This window comes from Protopterus annectens, chromosome 9.part0 (genome assembly GCF_019279795.1).
Source record: "Protopterus annectens isolate FY-2018-M chromosome 9.part0, PAN1.0, whole genome shotgun sequence".
Taxonomy (NCBI): Eukaryota; Metazoa; Chordata; order Ceratodontiformes; family Protopteridae; genus Protopterus; species Protopterus annectens.
In genome coordinates, this window is record NC_056743.1 from 1,788,404,660 (window position 1) to 1,788,419,629 (window position 14,970).

Consider the following 14,970-nt stretch of genomic DNA (forward strand, 5'->3'; position numbering starts at 1 on the left):
CCTCCCCTCCCCTTACTTCCTGTTGCCCGTAATTCTCAGATCTCATTTGCCGCGATTGTGAACCATTTTCCTGCTGCTCGGGCTAGTTTGTTGGTAGACAAGTACATTTTTTGAGGGTTATTTCTTGACCTTCTGTCTCCTTTTTCCTTCTTTTCTTAGTAAGTAATATCTCTGGTTTTGTATGGTTACTAGTAATTTCCTCCCCCCATTAGTCTTTTGCTGGCTTTAGGGTTTCTTTCCCTTCCTTTTCCTATTTCTTCTCTGTGTGTGTATGTGTGACTGTTGGGGGTTTTTGAGTCTTGGTGATGGCTGAAAAACCCTTGGGATTTAGACGCTGCTCCTCATGTGGCCGGAAGCTAGCACCTGCTGACATGCATGAGGAGTGCGTCTACTGTCTAGGAGAGCCCCATTTGGAGATTGAATGTGGTATTTGTGCAGGATTCAATCCCTAGGCTCTCCTAGACTGTAGAAACAAATTACGGCTAAAGGGGTGCCTTCTGGTCTCGGGCTCTCCCTCTAGGATCCCCTCGGATCCCAAGAGGAAGGCCCAGACTTCTCAGATCCATGTGCTCTGGATCAGAGTCCAGCCTTGGGGGCATCTGCTCTGGGGGACATCAGCTCTGAAAGCCTCTGCTCCCACGACCAAATCCAACTCCTCTGAGGTTCGCAGGTCCTCTGATCCAGTCAGTTGTTCAAAATCTCCCTCTGCTCTAACAGCCTCGTCGGATCCATGGGTGGGGACTCTTGTTAGCTTGGATCTGTCTGGGCCTTTGGGTCCAACAGCTCCTTTGGAGACTATTGTTATTGTCTCTCCAGCCCCCTTCAAGCTATCGGATCCAAAAAGGCCTAGCAGGTCCTCATCTAGGAACCGCAGGCTTTCTACGCACTCTAGCCATTCTTCAGTCTCCTCCTGGTCCACCAGGAGTCTGCTCCCATCCGATGTGGACCAGATGATGAGGAGGAGGTTTCTCGAGGCCCAAATGGAACTGGGTCTGTTTCTGTCCCCTAGTCTTGTGCCAAGGGGCGTTTCACCCACCTCTGATCTCCTCTCCTCCCATCCGACTCCTGAGAGTTCAGCTCCCCAGGGTCAGGGCTTGCTGAAGGCGAGACCATTGGTGTCAGGTAGTACCCCCACTCCCACGCCTCCTCTGTCCCTGGTTGATTCAACCCACTTACCCGCTGGTTTGGCTTTGCCGCATGCCTGAGAGATCCTTGTGGGCCATGGGGGGGGGGGGGGCTTCAGTCCAGAGTTTTCGGATCCTTCCCTCCCCTTGGGTAGCTTGGGTCTAATATCATCCGGAGATGTCGCCACTGTGCCAGAGTCTCCCCTTCACCCCATTCGATCATGACCAGTTGGTCATAACCAGTCGAGAGGTGGGTGGGGCTTCGTCCAGTCCATCCACCTTCCGGGCGATAGAGAGAACCATTTCTGGTTGGTTTGGAGACTATTCCTCTGCTCTGGACCCTACCCAGCCTGGTTCCGTTTTGGGTGGCTAGCCTACATGTCTGGGGTCAGCCCCTCGGGGATTGCCTTCAGAGGGGCATCACCCCCATTGGGCTTCCTTCCTCTCACAGTCCTCCCCAGAGCCCATTGTAGAGGAGCCCTCTTAGAAGAGGACATGCAAAAGGAGGCACCTAGACACCCATCAAGACTCTCTAACATACGATATGAATTTCGAGGGTGGGGACGGGTCCCCCAGATTACTGTCGGAGGAGGTGTCTTTTGGCGACTTTCTGGAAATTTTGAAAGAGTGGGGGGTGGTTGGTTTTCCCCCACCCCATCCTCCGAGGAATCGGTGTTCCTGAATGCGTTTGTGTCAGGCTCATCTAGTTCATGGGTGTTTCCCCCTGCAGATGAGTTAGTCCAGCTTGTGGCCAGCAGGGCATGGAAAGAGCCGGACACAGTTGAACCGATCCCCAAAAGGGCGCATAAGTTCCTCAGCCGCCCTAAGGACACAACATTTTGGAGCAGAGGGGTCCCGGTAGATACTATTGTGGTTGTCGCAGCCACCAAGAAAGAGCTCGCGGAACAGAGCTCTTTCGTCCATCCCCCTAACAGGGAGTCTGGGGCTGTTTACCGGTTCTGGAAGCGAGTCTATGCCTCAGCTATGTTCGGACTGAGAACTGCGAATTACATGGCACACTTTACACGGCTGCAAAGGGATTTGGTCTTGGAACTCTCCTCTTCCCTTCCGGAGTTGTTGCCTTCAAAAGGCTCAAGGTGGTTTCTCTGAAGCTATCCACACTCGCTTCCCTAGCTAATGCCTCGATGAGGTTGATCTCAAACACTGCCGAGGCCACCTCACGAGAGGCAGGTACAGGCATTGCTATTAGGCGTCATGCCTGGCTTCGCCTCTGCAGGTTTGCTGACAACTTCAGGGCATCCTTTACTAATGCCCCATTTGATGGATCTACTGTCTTTGGTCCCTTTGTCAAGGACACTTACCCGCAGTGAGCAGGAGGGTAAGACCTTGTTAGTGGTCAGAATCAGGTTTTCGACTCCGCTACAGTCCTTCTCTAAGACTCGGAGGGGTAATAAGAAGCTGTTGTTCCGCAGGACACTGTCTTCCCTCCAGAATGCTCTGCAGGAATCCTGTTTTTCCAGTCGGGGAAGGGAATTTGATGGCAGACGCTGCCCCAGAGGCAGAGGGGGTCTGCAGAATCAGGGCTTCAGAGAACCCTTCTCTGAGAAGCCCCACAGCGCTCCTGAAGCGCTGTCCTGAAGGAAGTCTAAGTTGTATCTCGCTGCACCACCTGGCCTGGGACGCCATTACCTCAAACCAGTGGGTGCTAAACATTGTAACCAGGGGATATTTTATACCCTTCAATCACCTCCCTCCACTCCAGAAGTCAGTCCCGGACATCCCAGACATCCCACCCTGCCAAAGGGAGTTGGCTCTCTGATGTGTAAGATCTCCTTCAGAAAGAGCCATCATGAAGATCCCAACAGGACGAAAAGGATCCCGTACTTAGTCTCACTTCTTCTTAGTGCGAAAGAGAACAGAGTACCTGCGACCCATTCTTTACCTCAGCAATCTGAATTTATCGGTCAAGAAGTCAAATTTCTGTATGTTCACTGTTCAGTCCATTCTCCCGCTTTTGTGCAAGGAAGATTGGATGTGTTCGATAGATCTCAGGGATGCTTACTATCACAAAAATAGACAGGCACTCCAGGAGATAGCTGCACTTCTGGCTGGGAGCCAATCATTATCAGTTCAGAGCCCTGCCCTTCGGTCTCACCTCAGCCTCCTGGGTGTTCACCAAATGTGTAAAAGTTGTTGCAGCCCATCTCTGGCTGCAGGGGTTTCAGGTCTTCCCATACCTGGATGATTGACTCCTCATGGCTCCCGCAAAGCAACTTTTGTCTCTAACCATGGACTTCACTCTAGGCCTTTTTCAAGGTCTGGGCGTTACTGTCAATCTTCTAAATTCTCACCTTCTTCTGTGCCAGAGGCTGGAGTTCATAGCAGTTCTTCTGGACATGGTGTTGGAGACTATAGCTCTTTCCCCATGCAAAGTAGTCACAGTCTGGGAGCAAGTTCTCCTCCTCCTGGATCGGGACAGTGCCCCTGCCCATCTCATTCTTCAGGTCCTTGAGTTGATGGCAGCGGCTATTCAGTTGGCTCCCCTCACCAGGTATCATGTGGGTGTTCCAGTGGACCCTGGCGGTATAGTGGTTGGCTCGTATCCACCCCATGTCCAGACAGATTTGAAGTTTTCAGGTCTGCAAGCAGCACTTGAGCTGGTGGGTCTGGACCAAGGATCTCCTGCTAGGGGAGGCCCTTTTGTTTTCCGCAACCCCAAGCCACAGTGACCACGGGTGCCTCCCTGTTGGGTTGGGGGGGGGGGCAGATCCAGGGAAGGACAGTCAAAGGCTTGTAGTCCCCCTCAGAGACCAAGTTGCGCATCAGTGTCTTCCAGATGAGAGCGGTCCTATTAACATTGCAAGCCTTCCTGGACTTACTCCCATTTGTGACGGTGGCAATTCAGACAGACAACATGGCTGTAGGCTGGTACATCAACAAGCAAGGGGGGACGCTATCTTACCCTCTGTGCAGAAAGGCCATGAGAGTTTGGGAATGGGCGATGGCCTCGGGCCGCTTTCTTCTTGCATTGCATATCCCCGGCGATTCCAACTTGGTAGCTGACAAGCTGAGTAGGTCTATCCTGAGTCCCCATGAGTGGTCCCTGAAACGGTCAGTGGCAAGTCGGATCTTTGATCTATGGGGATCTCTGTGCTGTGACCTGCATCTGCAGCCAACCACAAATGGAACAAGTTCTTTGCCTTGATCCCCTCACTGGGGGAGTCGCCCAGGGATGCTCTGATTCACGATTGGCCCCCGGGTCTCATCTACACCTATCCCCCAACACCCCTTATTCACAAAGTTCTACAGAGAGCCTGTCCCCTGAAGGTTCACCTCATCCTCATTGTCCCTTTTTGGCCACGTCAAACATTTTCCCTCCTCTAGTGTCGTCTGAAATTTCCGCCTTGGATATTGCATCCAGTACAGGATCTCATTTCCCATCCATTGGGACCCCCCCTCCCCTGACTCGACGTCTCTGTGGTTGACAGCTTGGTATCTCCAATTCCAGTGATAGTCAGCCAGACCAAGTAGCCTTCCCAAGTGAAGGACATTATTTTGGCTTCTCAGAAGCCTTCACTAAAAAGGTCTATTCCAGCAAATGGAAGAGGTTCTCTATTTGGGCTCATCAGAGGGACATAAATCCCTCTTCAGCTCTAAAGTGACAGATATCTTGTCCTTCCTCTCTCCTCTGATCCAGCAAGGGGCAAGTTTCTTGACGATTAAGCTGCAGTTGGCAGCTATGTCCAACTTCCATTTAGACAATAGTCCCATGTTTTCTTCTAGGCTGTGCAAGGCCGTTCTAAGTGGATGTTCTTGCTTAGGCCTCCCTTCAAAGACCCATCTCCTCGTTGGGATCTTACCTTGGTGCTGCAGTCCCTGACACAACCCTCTTTCGAACCTGCTGCAAAATGTGACATTAAGTTTCTCCCTCTGAAGGCAGCCTTTTTGGTGCAATTACCTCTGCCAAGAGGGTTTCCGAATTACAAGCTGTTTGTATAAAACCTCCCTTCATGGTTTTTCATAAGGATAGGGTTTCCTTCCGTCATGGCAAAAGTGGCTTCGGAAACTAATCTAAATCAGTATATCCAGCTCCCTGTCTTTTTTCCCAGTTTCTCCAACAAAGTGGAATATCCGCTTCATTGTCTGGATGTCATGCTTCTACTTAGAGGACTTAGGATTTTCGGAAATAGGATTAGCTATTTGTGGCCTTCTCCCAGGCTAGGAAAGGCAGGGCCATTTCTAAAGTGTCGGTTTCTCGTTGGATAGTTTCTTGCATAGCTCACGTTTATGACCGCAATCACAGGAATCTCCCCAGACTTATTAAAGCTCATTCTACTAGATAAGTGGCTACATCTTCAACATTGTGTGCCAGGATTTTCTTGGATGACATTTGTGCAGCTGCCACTTTGTCAAACCCCCATACCCTTATATCACATTACAAGTTGGATTTGGTATCTAGGGGTAGAGTCTCATTTGGTTCCTCTGTGCTCTGGCATATCCTTCCTTGAGACCTCCCAGGATTTGAGTAGCTGGGGACTCTGACCCAACCCTGATCAATAATGACACTGATAGCATCAGATGAACCTGACCGAGGTGGTGCAGCGGTTAGCGTTGTCGCCTCACAGTAAGGGGTTCTCCCGGTGGATTCTCAGCTGGAACACCTTCTGTGTGGAGTCTGCATGTCCTCCCCAAGGTCGAGTGACATTAAAGACATATACAGGTAGGTGTGTGCGTGAATGGGCATACATTCTTTGAAGGTTGGATGTCGGGCTGGCAACTCTGCAGTTTAAAAATTCACTTCCAATCATTAGCGGACGGGAGTTGCGCTGTGGCGACCCCTAACCGGGAAAAGCCGAAAGACTTTTTTTTTTTTTTTTTTCTTTTTAGCATCAGATAAGAGTTATGTACTTACCATAACTTGGAATCTGTGCTATCCAGTGTCATTATTTATCACTTTCCCACCCTCTGTCCCCCTCCTTCTGGTGACCAGGGGATTCTGGAATTGAAGTGTTTGGGTACGTGGTTTCTGGATTAGGATAGTCTCCCTGCCAGGATGGTTATCTAGCTCTGAGAATTATGGGTAACGGGAAATAAAGGGAGGGGAGAAGCTGCAGCTCAGGAGCTATCACTCACTTTGCCAGATCGGATCCAAGGTTGGATCCAAGATACATCCGTGATGAATAATGACGCTAGGTACACAGATTCCAAGTTATTGTAAGTACATAACTCTTTTTAAATCCTCTTTAGGATATAACAGCATGCCAGCTTCCAAAGCCCAAGTACTCAGACCATTGAAAGCTCTAGCTAGGCAGGAAGAAAATTGGCTGCCTGGGCACCAAGCCCTTTAGAGTTTTCCTGCTGCTAAAGTGTGTTCCTCTTGAGGGCTTTCAAGGATAAATAGTTGGCTCGTGTTTCGTAAGTTCTCTTGGGGGGGGGGGGTGGACTTCCACATTTAATTTTATGACCAAAATAGTTCTTTATTTCAAAGTTTTTTTCCCCAGCCAGGTATTCATTCATTCGTTTATTTAATTATTTTGGTTTGGACTGTCATGACATTTCTACAAGTTGAAGCAGTGTGGTTCTTTTTTTTTTTTTTGTTTTTAGTGTAAACTTTTTTTGCCAGATTTATTGTATTTTTTTATTGATAACTTTATAAATTATTTTGAGGGTCTGAGGCAAATGTTTCCTGTGCTTTTCACTGTGTAATTTTTGTGAAAACACTGCTATTGATATTTACCTTTTACCGACAGCTTCTAATATTGCTTGTGTTTCAAGCTTCTTTCCCAGCTTAACTTTGTAACAGTTTACTGGTTCCTCAGTTTTTTTCTTTCTTCAGACATGAAGAAAAGTTTGAGACAGCCTTTGTCAGTTCAGCAGGCTGCTTCCTTGCTTCAGCCGTAGATGGGCAAACCTGCATTTGCCATTTCTGGTTAGTCTTCCATTAATACATCTGGTGTATTCCCTTCAGCCACAATGGACCAGGGGGGTCAGACATGTTGTCAGTGGCTGTTGGAGGCCCTGTGTGGATGTGCGAGAGAACCACTCTTTTCATCCTTTGGGGAAGGAATGGAGAATTGATTCTCTTCTTAGCTAGACTAAGATGCCCATTTTCCAGGGTGATGTCCTTGACATGCATCTTTCTGTTTCTGTGGAATTTCCTGTCAGAAAAGAGGCAAAAAGTTAAACATTTACATTTCGATGTCTGTCTTACTTTAGATGTATTTGGCTTTGCTCAGGGTTTAGCAGAAGGCGCTTTAACCCTTCACATTCTGTTTCTACTGTTAAGAAAAAAATTCTATAATTTCTGAAGATTCAGTGTGGTGAACAAGGAATAACATTAAGAGGGAACAAATTCAGTTATTTCTCCTCACTTAGCAGATTCAGATTCTGAGGGGACAACAACTTCTGATTTCCCCTTGGAGTAATTTTTCTTTTCTGAAACCATATCCAGATTGAATCAATATTTTCATTGGTAACAAAATGACATTAAAGTTTTGTTGAAAAAAATATTAAAACTGGAATTTCCACAGCCTATTACTGTTACTCCTGTTCATCCAGCTTTGAGGTGGTGTTTTTTTTATAGCATGCAGCCCCTAAGAAGGCAGACTGTGTATGGTTCCTTAACCCTACAAATACTTTCTTTCTAATCCCAGATCTGAGCCTGCAGTGATTTCCTTGTCCAGTCCCTCTGCTGCTAAACATTTACTAAATGCTATTCTCTCTCTATCTGATAAGGATGAGAAGGCTTTTGATAAGATTTGGGAAATGCATGTATTCTTGCTTTCTTATTTGTAGAGTTCTTAATTGTCAAGCTCACGTTTTTGCTTGCTGCTTTTGAAAATATGAGGAACATTATTGCCACTTTTCCTTCATCCTAAGGGTAAATCTTCTCTGAATGATCATATTAATTCTGTTTCTTAAGTAAACAAACTTTATGCATCCTGTTTCCCACAGTGCACACCTCTGTTAAACATCTGTCTAAAAATGCAACTCTGGGAGTGGTTCTGTACTACCAAAAGAAGAAGCACCACAGTGTATCCAACTGCCCAAATATAAACCCTGCAAGCACGATAAAATAACGTACTGTTTATTGCAAAGAACAAAAAAATCACATAAAGCGCTTTTCATCAGGCCACATAGCCCATCTTCTTCAGATAATTATACAACATAGGACATAAACTATATAGGAAGTGAAAAGGAAGTGAAAAGTCAGCTGGTTCCTGAACCAACAGGAATCAGCTGCTCTTAGTGGCAACCACCTTCATTCATTACCTAAAATGTAGCTTAAACAGCTCTCATCTATGCATTGTTTTAAAACAATATTTTAAAATAATAGATAGTGTAAAAAGATCTAAAACCTATAATTATCTATTATGAAATATTAATGCAGTTAATGTTAAAATTAAAAATATATATATGTATTTATATTTTTAGTTTTATGTTCGAGTATAATAAACCTTAAAAACATATAAATAAAAAACAGCAAAACCTGACTTAAGGAGCTGAAAGTCAAATGCACTCTAAGACAATAATATGCATAGACCATTTTAAACACAGCATAATAGTCAACTCCTAACCAAATTTTTAAGTTGTAATATGCACTTAATTGAATACATTTCGTTAATGCCCGGAGGGTAACATGCAAAAGTGCGTAATTGCCAACTCAATTCTAATTTCTCTAAGAGCAAGGAAAGAGGCCCTCCTCTAGGGTCATAAGCAATACATTCTATAGCCCTAAAAGTAAAACCATGGGTGGGTGCTTTCATAATGTGCCTGGTCAATGCGTTCTCTGATTTGTTAGACCTAATAGCATATGTGTGTTCATAGACACTGTCCCTAAGCCTTCTATCAGTTTTTCCGAAATAGAAGGCAGGACAGGTATGACACTTAGCCAGGTATACCACTCCCTTGGAGTTGCAATCAAATTTGTACTTAGTGTTGTATTCAAAACCTCTTATGCTTAATTTTGTTCCCTGCTCCATATATTTACAATAGGGGCATGACAAACACTTATTCATATCTGCATGGTTAAATGTACAGGAGTTTGAGTACCGAGTTTCCACTAGATTCTTTAAGTTTTTTTCCTTTTCTATAGACTATTTTAGGGAAGTCAATAGGGCCTCCTGGCAAGTGTGTGTCCATGTTTATCAAGTCCCAATTTTTCTTTAAAATGTTTATAAAGTCTTAACTGTCTGTACAATACGTAATAATAAGTCTGTTTTCATTTAGTGTCCCATCCTGTAATGTACAACTGTTTATTTCTAAACTGTGGTTACTTGATAGTATTGCTTTGCAAAAGCCCACTTCTCTTTTATTTTTCACTTCCTGACAAATTTCTTGTAGGAGTGAAGTAGGATAACCTCTATTTTTAAACATGTCCATAAATGTTGAGCATTCTTCAATAAACTGGTTGTCGTTCGTAACCATTCCAGCTGCCCTTACAGATTGGCCCTTAACAACCAAACGTTTTTGGTGGGCCGGATGGCAGCTACTGTAGTGAAGAAATGCATTTGAATAAGTTTCCTTTCTATAAATCCTGATTTTATCTATCCTTACTTAAATCAACATCTAAATAAGCAATTCTATCCTGTGAAAAATTATATGTGAATTTTAAAAATGTACTAGTGTTTAAGTAAGTTAAAAAGTTAGAAACCTCCTGTTGGTTACCCTGGAGCTGGATAAATACATCATCCAGGAAACGTATATAGTATTTAATCTTGCTTGTATATGTAATTACGCCAAAGACATGTTCATGTTCCCAGTAGGCCATTACTAAATTTGCAAATGTACTACCACATGGAGAACCCATCGCCACAGCTATTTTTTGTAAGTAGTATCTGTTATTAAAAGTGATGTAATTGTTGGAAAGAAATGTATCCAATAATTCAGCCATCCATTTTATTTCATTCTGGGGGGCTCCCATATCATGTAGTAATAAACTCACCCATTCAATTCCCTCTGTATGGGGAATTGATTAATACAAGTCTTTCACATCTATTGTGAGAAAGTTTAAATCATCTTGGGGTATTGTAGGTGGTTTATATTGTCCAAAAATGTCCGAGAATCTTTACAAATGTGCTTTTGTTGAGCCACATATTTCTTTAAAGTATGGTCAATAAATTTAGAGCAAGCATAAGTAATACTTGTTCTAGCATCGACCAATGGTCTCATGGGTGGGTTGTCTATGCATTTATGTATTTTTGGTACTCCAAAAATAGTAGGTATCCTTGGGGCCGACGTATGTAAGTAATTTGCTACAATCATTTCTGTCCTTGCTTCAATGAATAATTCAAGAAATACCCTAACTCTTCTATAAGCTGTGTTTAATTCGTTCTTTGATACCATCTCATAAGTGTCACTTTCTAAAATGGTCTGAATTTTATTGTTATCATCCAAATTGAAAATAACTATGCCCCCTCCTTTATCTGGTTTCATGATCCTGACGTGTGCTTGTTGCAGATACACAAGTGCTTGTTTTTCTTCCTTGGTAATGTTGTAAATAAAACTAGTGGTATGTTCATTATTCATCTTGTTTATTTTATGAAAAATATCTAACATACATATTTTTTCAAACAAAGCCATATCTGGATGGGAATGGGGGCAAAATGTACTTGTGTGTGTCTTTCGGCTTTTCCCGGTTAGAGGTCGCCACAGCGGAACTCCGGTCCGCTAATGATTGGTAGTTGATTTTTACGTGTCGAGTTACCAGCCCTGATGCATAACCTTCAACGAGGGCACGCCCATTCACGCGTGTCTCCACGCAGAAGACGCTCTAGCTGAGAATCGAACCAGACAGCGTCTTACTGTGAGGCGATAACGCTACCGCAGCACCACCACTGCCGGTTGGGGGCAAAATGTACTAGTAATGTAAAATGGTGTGAGAGGGGGGTGGTGCCTCTCCTAGTAATAGGTTTAAATTCAACTTCCTAATGAATAATTTAAAATCAATAATAAACTCTGCTACGTTGGACCTACATGAAGGAACAAAAGTGAAACCTTTTGCTAATAAATTAGCCAAAGTAGTGTCAACATAAAAGTCAGAGTAATTAAAAATCTTAAAGTCCCCAGTGGAATTATATACAGTAGTGACAACTGGTTCTTCTAAAAACGCATTCTCTTCATCTGGTTTCTCCTGCTGTGTCGGTTCTGCAGTGGAAGGATCCATAGTGACCACATTAGTATGTTCACTAGTTACTGGTGTGAATGATGGTACGTTTTCTTCGTGCCTTGCCTCGGGTTGTAGAAACTTGAAAATCCTGATTACCGTAGCCATTTTGGTTTCTTGGACCATAATGGGCATTGTGGAAGTTATTACCCTGGTTAGCTGCATTGGGTCTATTGATTTGAACCCCATTTGAGTTAGTCTTGTACTTTTTGTTGCTATTATTGTTGTTGTTACTTTTCTTTTTGGGTATTTGTGTCCAGCCCTCTTCAAGTTGGTCCAATTCATGCATGTCCGTAGCTCCGCCAACTCCCCCTGCTGTCATACCCTGACTTTGGTCCCTAATGTTACCAAAGTTCGTCTGGGACAAGGGAGGTGCTGGATATGCCAAACCCTTCTCATAGGCTTCCCTATCACGATTTAGTTTTTTGACTTTATTGTTTTTTTAATTTCTCAAGGTAATGGTCAGTAGTAGAAAATGATCTTTCATACTCGTACTTATAACGAAAAAAATCACTGTCTCTCTTTATTTCACCATCTAAACTAGTAGCTTCCTGTAGTAAGTCATCTGCAGCTTTTTGGTAGTGCTTACTTATAAGTTGTAACAGTTCAATACCATGATTATTAAACATTTTTATTAAGTCCTGAATGAATTCCGAACCTCCTACCAGCCCAGTAGGATATTGCCAAATTCAAAGACCTTTTAGAACTATGCCTTCGCTAATACATTGTTTAAAATAAGCTAGTTCCAAATGTAGTTTTTTATATTTAAGTAACTTTAAGTCTAATAGTTTGTTTGCCGTTCAATATTTCAGTTTGTACATTTTCAGTAATTAGCTCACCTTGTGTTCGAGCTGAAGTAGGAAGCTGAAAAGTTGGTAACTGTTCTGACCAAGAAGAAAGGTCAAAATTAAAGTTCAGGTTTGCTGCTGGTCCATTGGAAGTGCGCTCTCTTAGTAAAACATGGCCTTCGCCTCTGTTACGTCCACATTCCAACTCTTCTTGCGGTGTGGGGTGAATAGTGGTGCTGTATGTGTGAAGTCATTACTCCAGGACTTGCCAATTGTTTCGCGGCCTTGTGCTTTTCTACTTCCTTCATCGAGCCTGGTGTTACTGGTTGAGATTCATACTTAGCACATTAGGTAGTAATGTTATATATAGTCTTAACTACATCTGTTCTTTCCCTGGAGTACCTTTGTTGATTGTTCATCTTTCCCATTCCCTGTGGAGGATTTGCCTTCAAGTTTGAGTTTCCCATAAGCTGATCACGTATATATTCGTATCCATTCTTTTTTTTTTTTTGGCGGGGGAGAGAGGTTAAAATCCTATCTGAAACCATACGCACAAATAAAACATATTAATTTTAAAGCTGTCATTTTTCCTAATACTGCTACAAAGGATTTTTTTCTGACTCTATGTAGTTTGCTCCAGTCTTTTTCCTTTTACCAGTACCATTTCACAGGGACAGATTTTATTGCACCAAAAGAAATGTTGCATAATTACAAATGTGGATTCCATATGTTTGAATAAATAGTCATTAAACTTCATGGTAAATGGTATGTCTTTCAGCTGGCTGTCAGTAAAATTCAGAAAATCTCATCCTAATTCTCATTCCCTGAGTGTGGTCTTTTTTCTTTAGTGCAAGTCTTCATCTCAGAAATGCAGTCCTTAATGCCTGTTTTTGTAGATGCATCGTATTTTTGGGAAGGAGCTGGCTGTTGGCAGGTGGGTGAACTGGCAGGCTCCGATATGAGCATGTACTTGTAGCATATGCTTCTTGTCACAGCAGGCTTCAGCTGAGCTTGCTGTGTCCCCAGACAGGGGAATTTGTTGTGAAAAAAAGCCAAATTCTGATTAATGGCAAGGAAATTCCCAACCTGGAACTCATCATGGTGAGTTCTAAATGGTAAAACAGCTGTTTCTAACCTTTGTTTAGTAATGACATTAATGAGCAATTTTTGCCATGGATGATGAATACTGTTTCTTTTAAAAGAACAGGTTACAGAAAATTGAAAGAGGTAAAATATATGCTGTCATTCATATTTTCTTGGGGCTGATTGGTTTCATTGCCACACATGACTCTTGTTCCAGCAGCAGAGTTCAGTCTGTCAGCTTTAGTGTCTCAAAGTGACATCTGCTTGCAGTCTAATAAAACTAGTTTTATAACTAGTAAAGTAATATGAGACCTTAATCTTAATTTTTTTTTGTAGCCCAAAACTACTCCTGATGCACAGCCACCTGCAGCTGAACCATTGACAGTTCCACCACAGGACTCTCCAGCATCATCAGCTCAGTCAGCACCAACAGGAACTGCAGCGACTGAGGAGAAGCAGCAGGAGCCAGCATCAAAGCCACTAACACAGTCTTCACCTGCAGTAAGGTAACCGGTTTCTTTATACAGGACTCTGGTGAGAGAGAAACTGTGGAAGCTCCCAGGGCCTCTGCAGAAGCTTTAATATAATTAATTTGTTCAACCTTCAAAAAAATACTCAAACAGTTGAGAGCCCGACAGCATTTTTACAGATTTAGTCACTCATGTTACGATCAAATGTTTACTGGCGTTTTCAAAAAGATTAACAGTACAGGATTATTGTATAAAACGTTATACATGGCAAAAGTTGCTATAATGTTCTGGATGAATTTTGCATCAATCCTTGCATTATGTATGTATGTATATATGTACTTGTTTGTTTGACTGCCAGTTAAGTGCACTGCTCCTAAACCCTTTTCAGTTACAACCAGACTGCCTAATCACAACATTTTACAGCATGTGATGTCACTTGATGATGTATGTGGTCGAGCTTTTATTATAGTTAGAAACATTGCAGCATGAGAATTGAGTGGTATCTGTGAGATTTTTTTTTTTTTTTGCAGTTATACAGTTAAAATGAAGTCCATACTTGTTCAAGATATTGCATTTCAGGATGAAAATTACATCAGTGTGAGGGAGTTTTGTTTCAGAGATTATACACAGTCACCCAAAACAATACAAAGAAATATAAAAAGTTAAAGTAAATAGATGGTATTTCATAGATGTTCTTCGTGTTTCACTGTTGCCCTCAGTCAGCCTGAATTCCAAAGTCTTGGGTCCTGCGTCAGTTGCGGTCTCCTCTTCCATGACGTCAGGTCGTCAGGGGGTATAAAACAAGCAGCCGACGTCATTTTCTTTAGTCTTTCTTGCCGCACGGTGCCCTAAGCAGAAGCAGTTCGCAAGTGCCGGTCGGCCGACTCCTGAAATTTTCGAATTCAAGTTTCGGAACCGAAGTTTTCACTAAAGCTAAATACCCCGTTGGAGAAACTTTTTTTCTTGCTCCATACCGATGTCAGAAAAAGTTAATAATTGTATTACTTGTGGGAAGCAAATACCTCATAAGGATTTCCATTTATACTGTATTCCTTGCCTAGACCCTGATCACAACATGCCTGGCTGTCGATTTTGTGCTAGATTTAACCAACGCACTATTAAGCGTCAGTATATTTTTGCCTCAAAATATTTTGGAAACTGATTTAACTACCCTGAAATGTTGTCTGATAGCAATCCGACTATCTGAGTACACAAAAAACGCAAAGAAAAGGACAGAGACAGACCATCGAGGTCCAAAACCAATGACCAAGCTTCTCCTAAGCTAGCCGCCGGTTCGCCAGTACTCAGTGAGGTGCTTTCGCAGACCCTGATACCCGCTAGATGTTCTTCATTCCACATTGCTGCAGTCCTAACTATTG

The 14,970-nt window shown here is 43.1% G+C and overlaps 1 protein-coding gene across 2 annotated transcripts in view; it reads left to right on the forward strand.

Moving 5' to 3' along the window:
* RAD23A (RAD23 homolog A, nucleotide excision repair protein) overlaps window positions 1-14,970 on the forward strand; it is a 1,075,282-nt gene that overhangs the window by 470,580 nt on the left and 589,732 nt on the right. For both annotated transcript variants that reach the window (XM_044084660.1, XM_044084659.1), the window contains one exon: window positions 13,458-13,627. In XM_044084660.1, coding sequence (XP_043940595.1) covers window positions 13,458-13,627 — 170 coding nt within the window. The remainder of the gene's footprint in view (window positions 1-13,457; window positions 13,628-14,970) is intronic.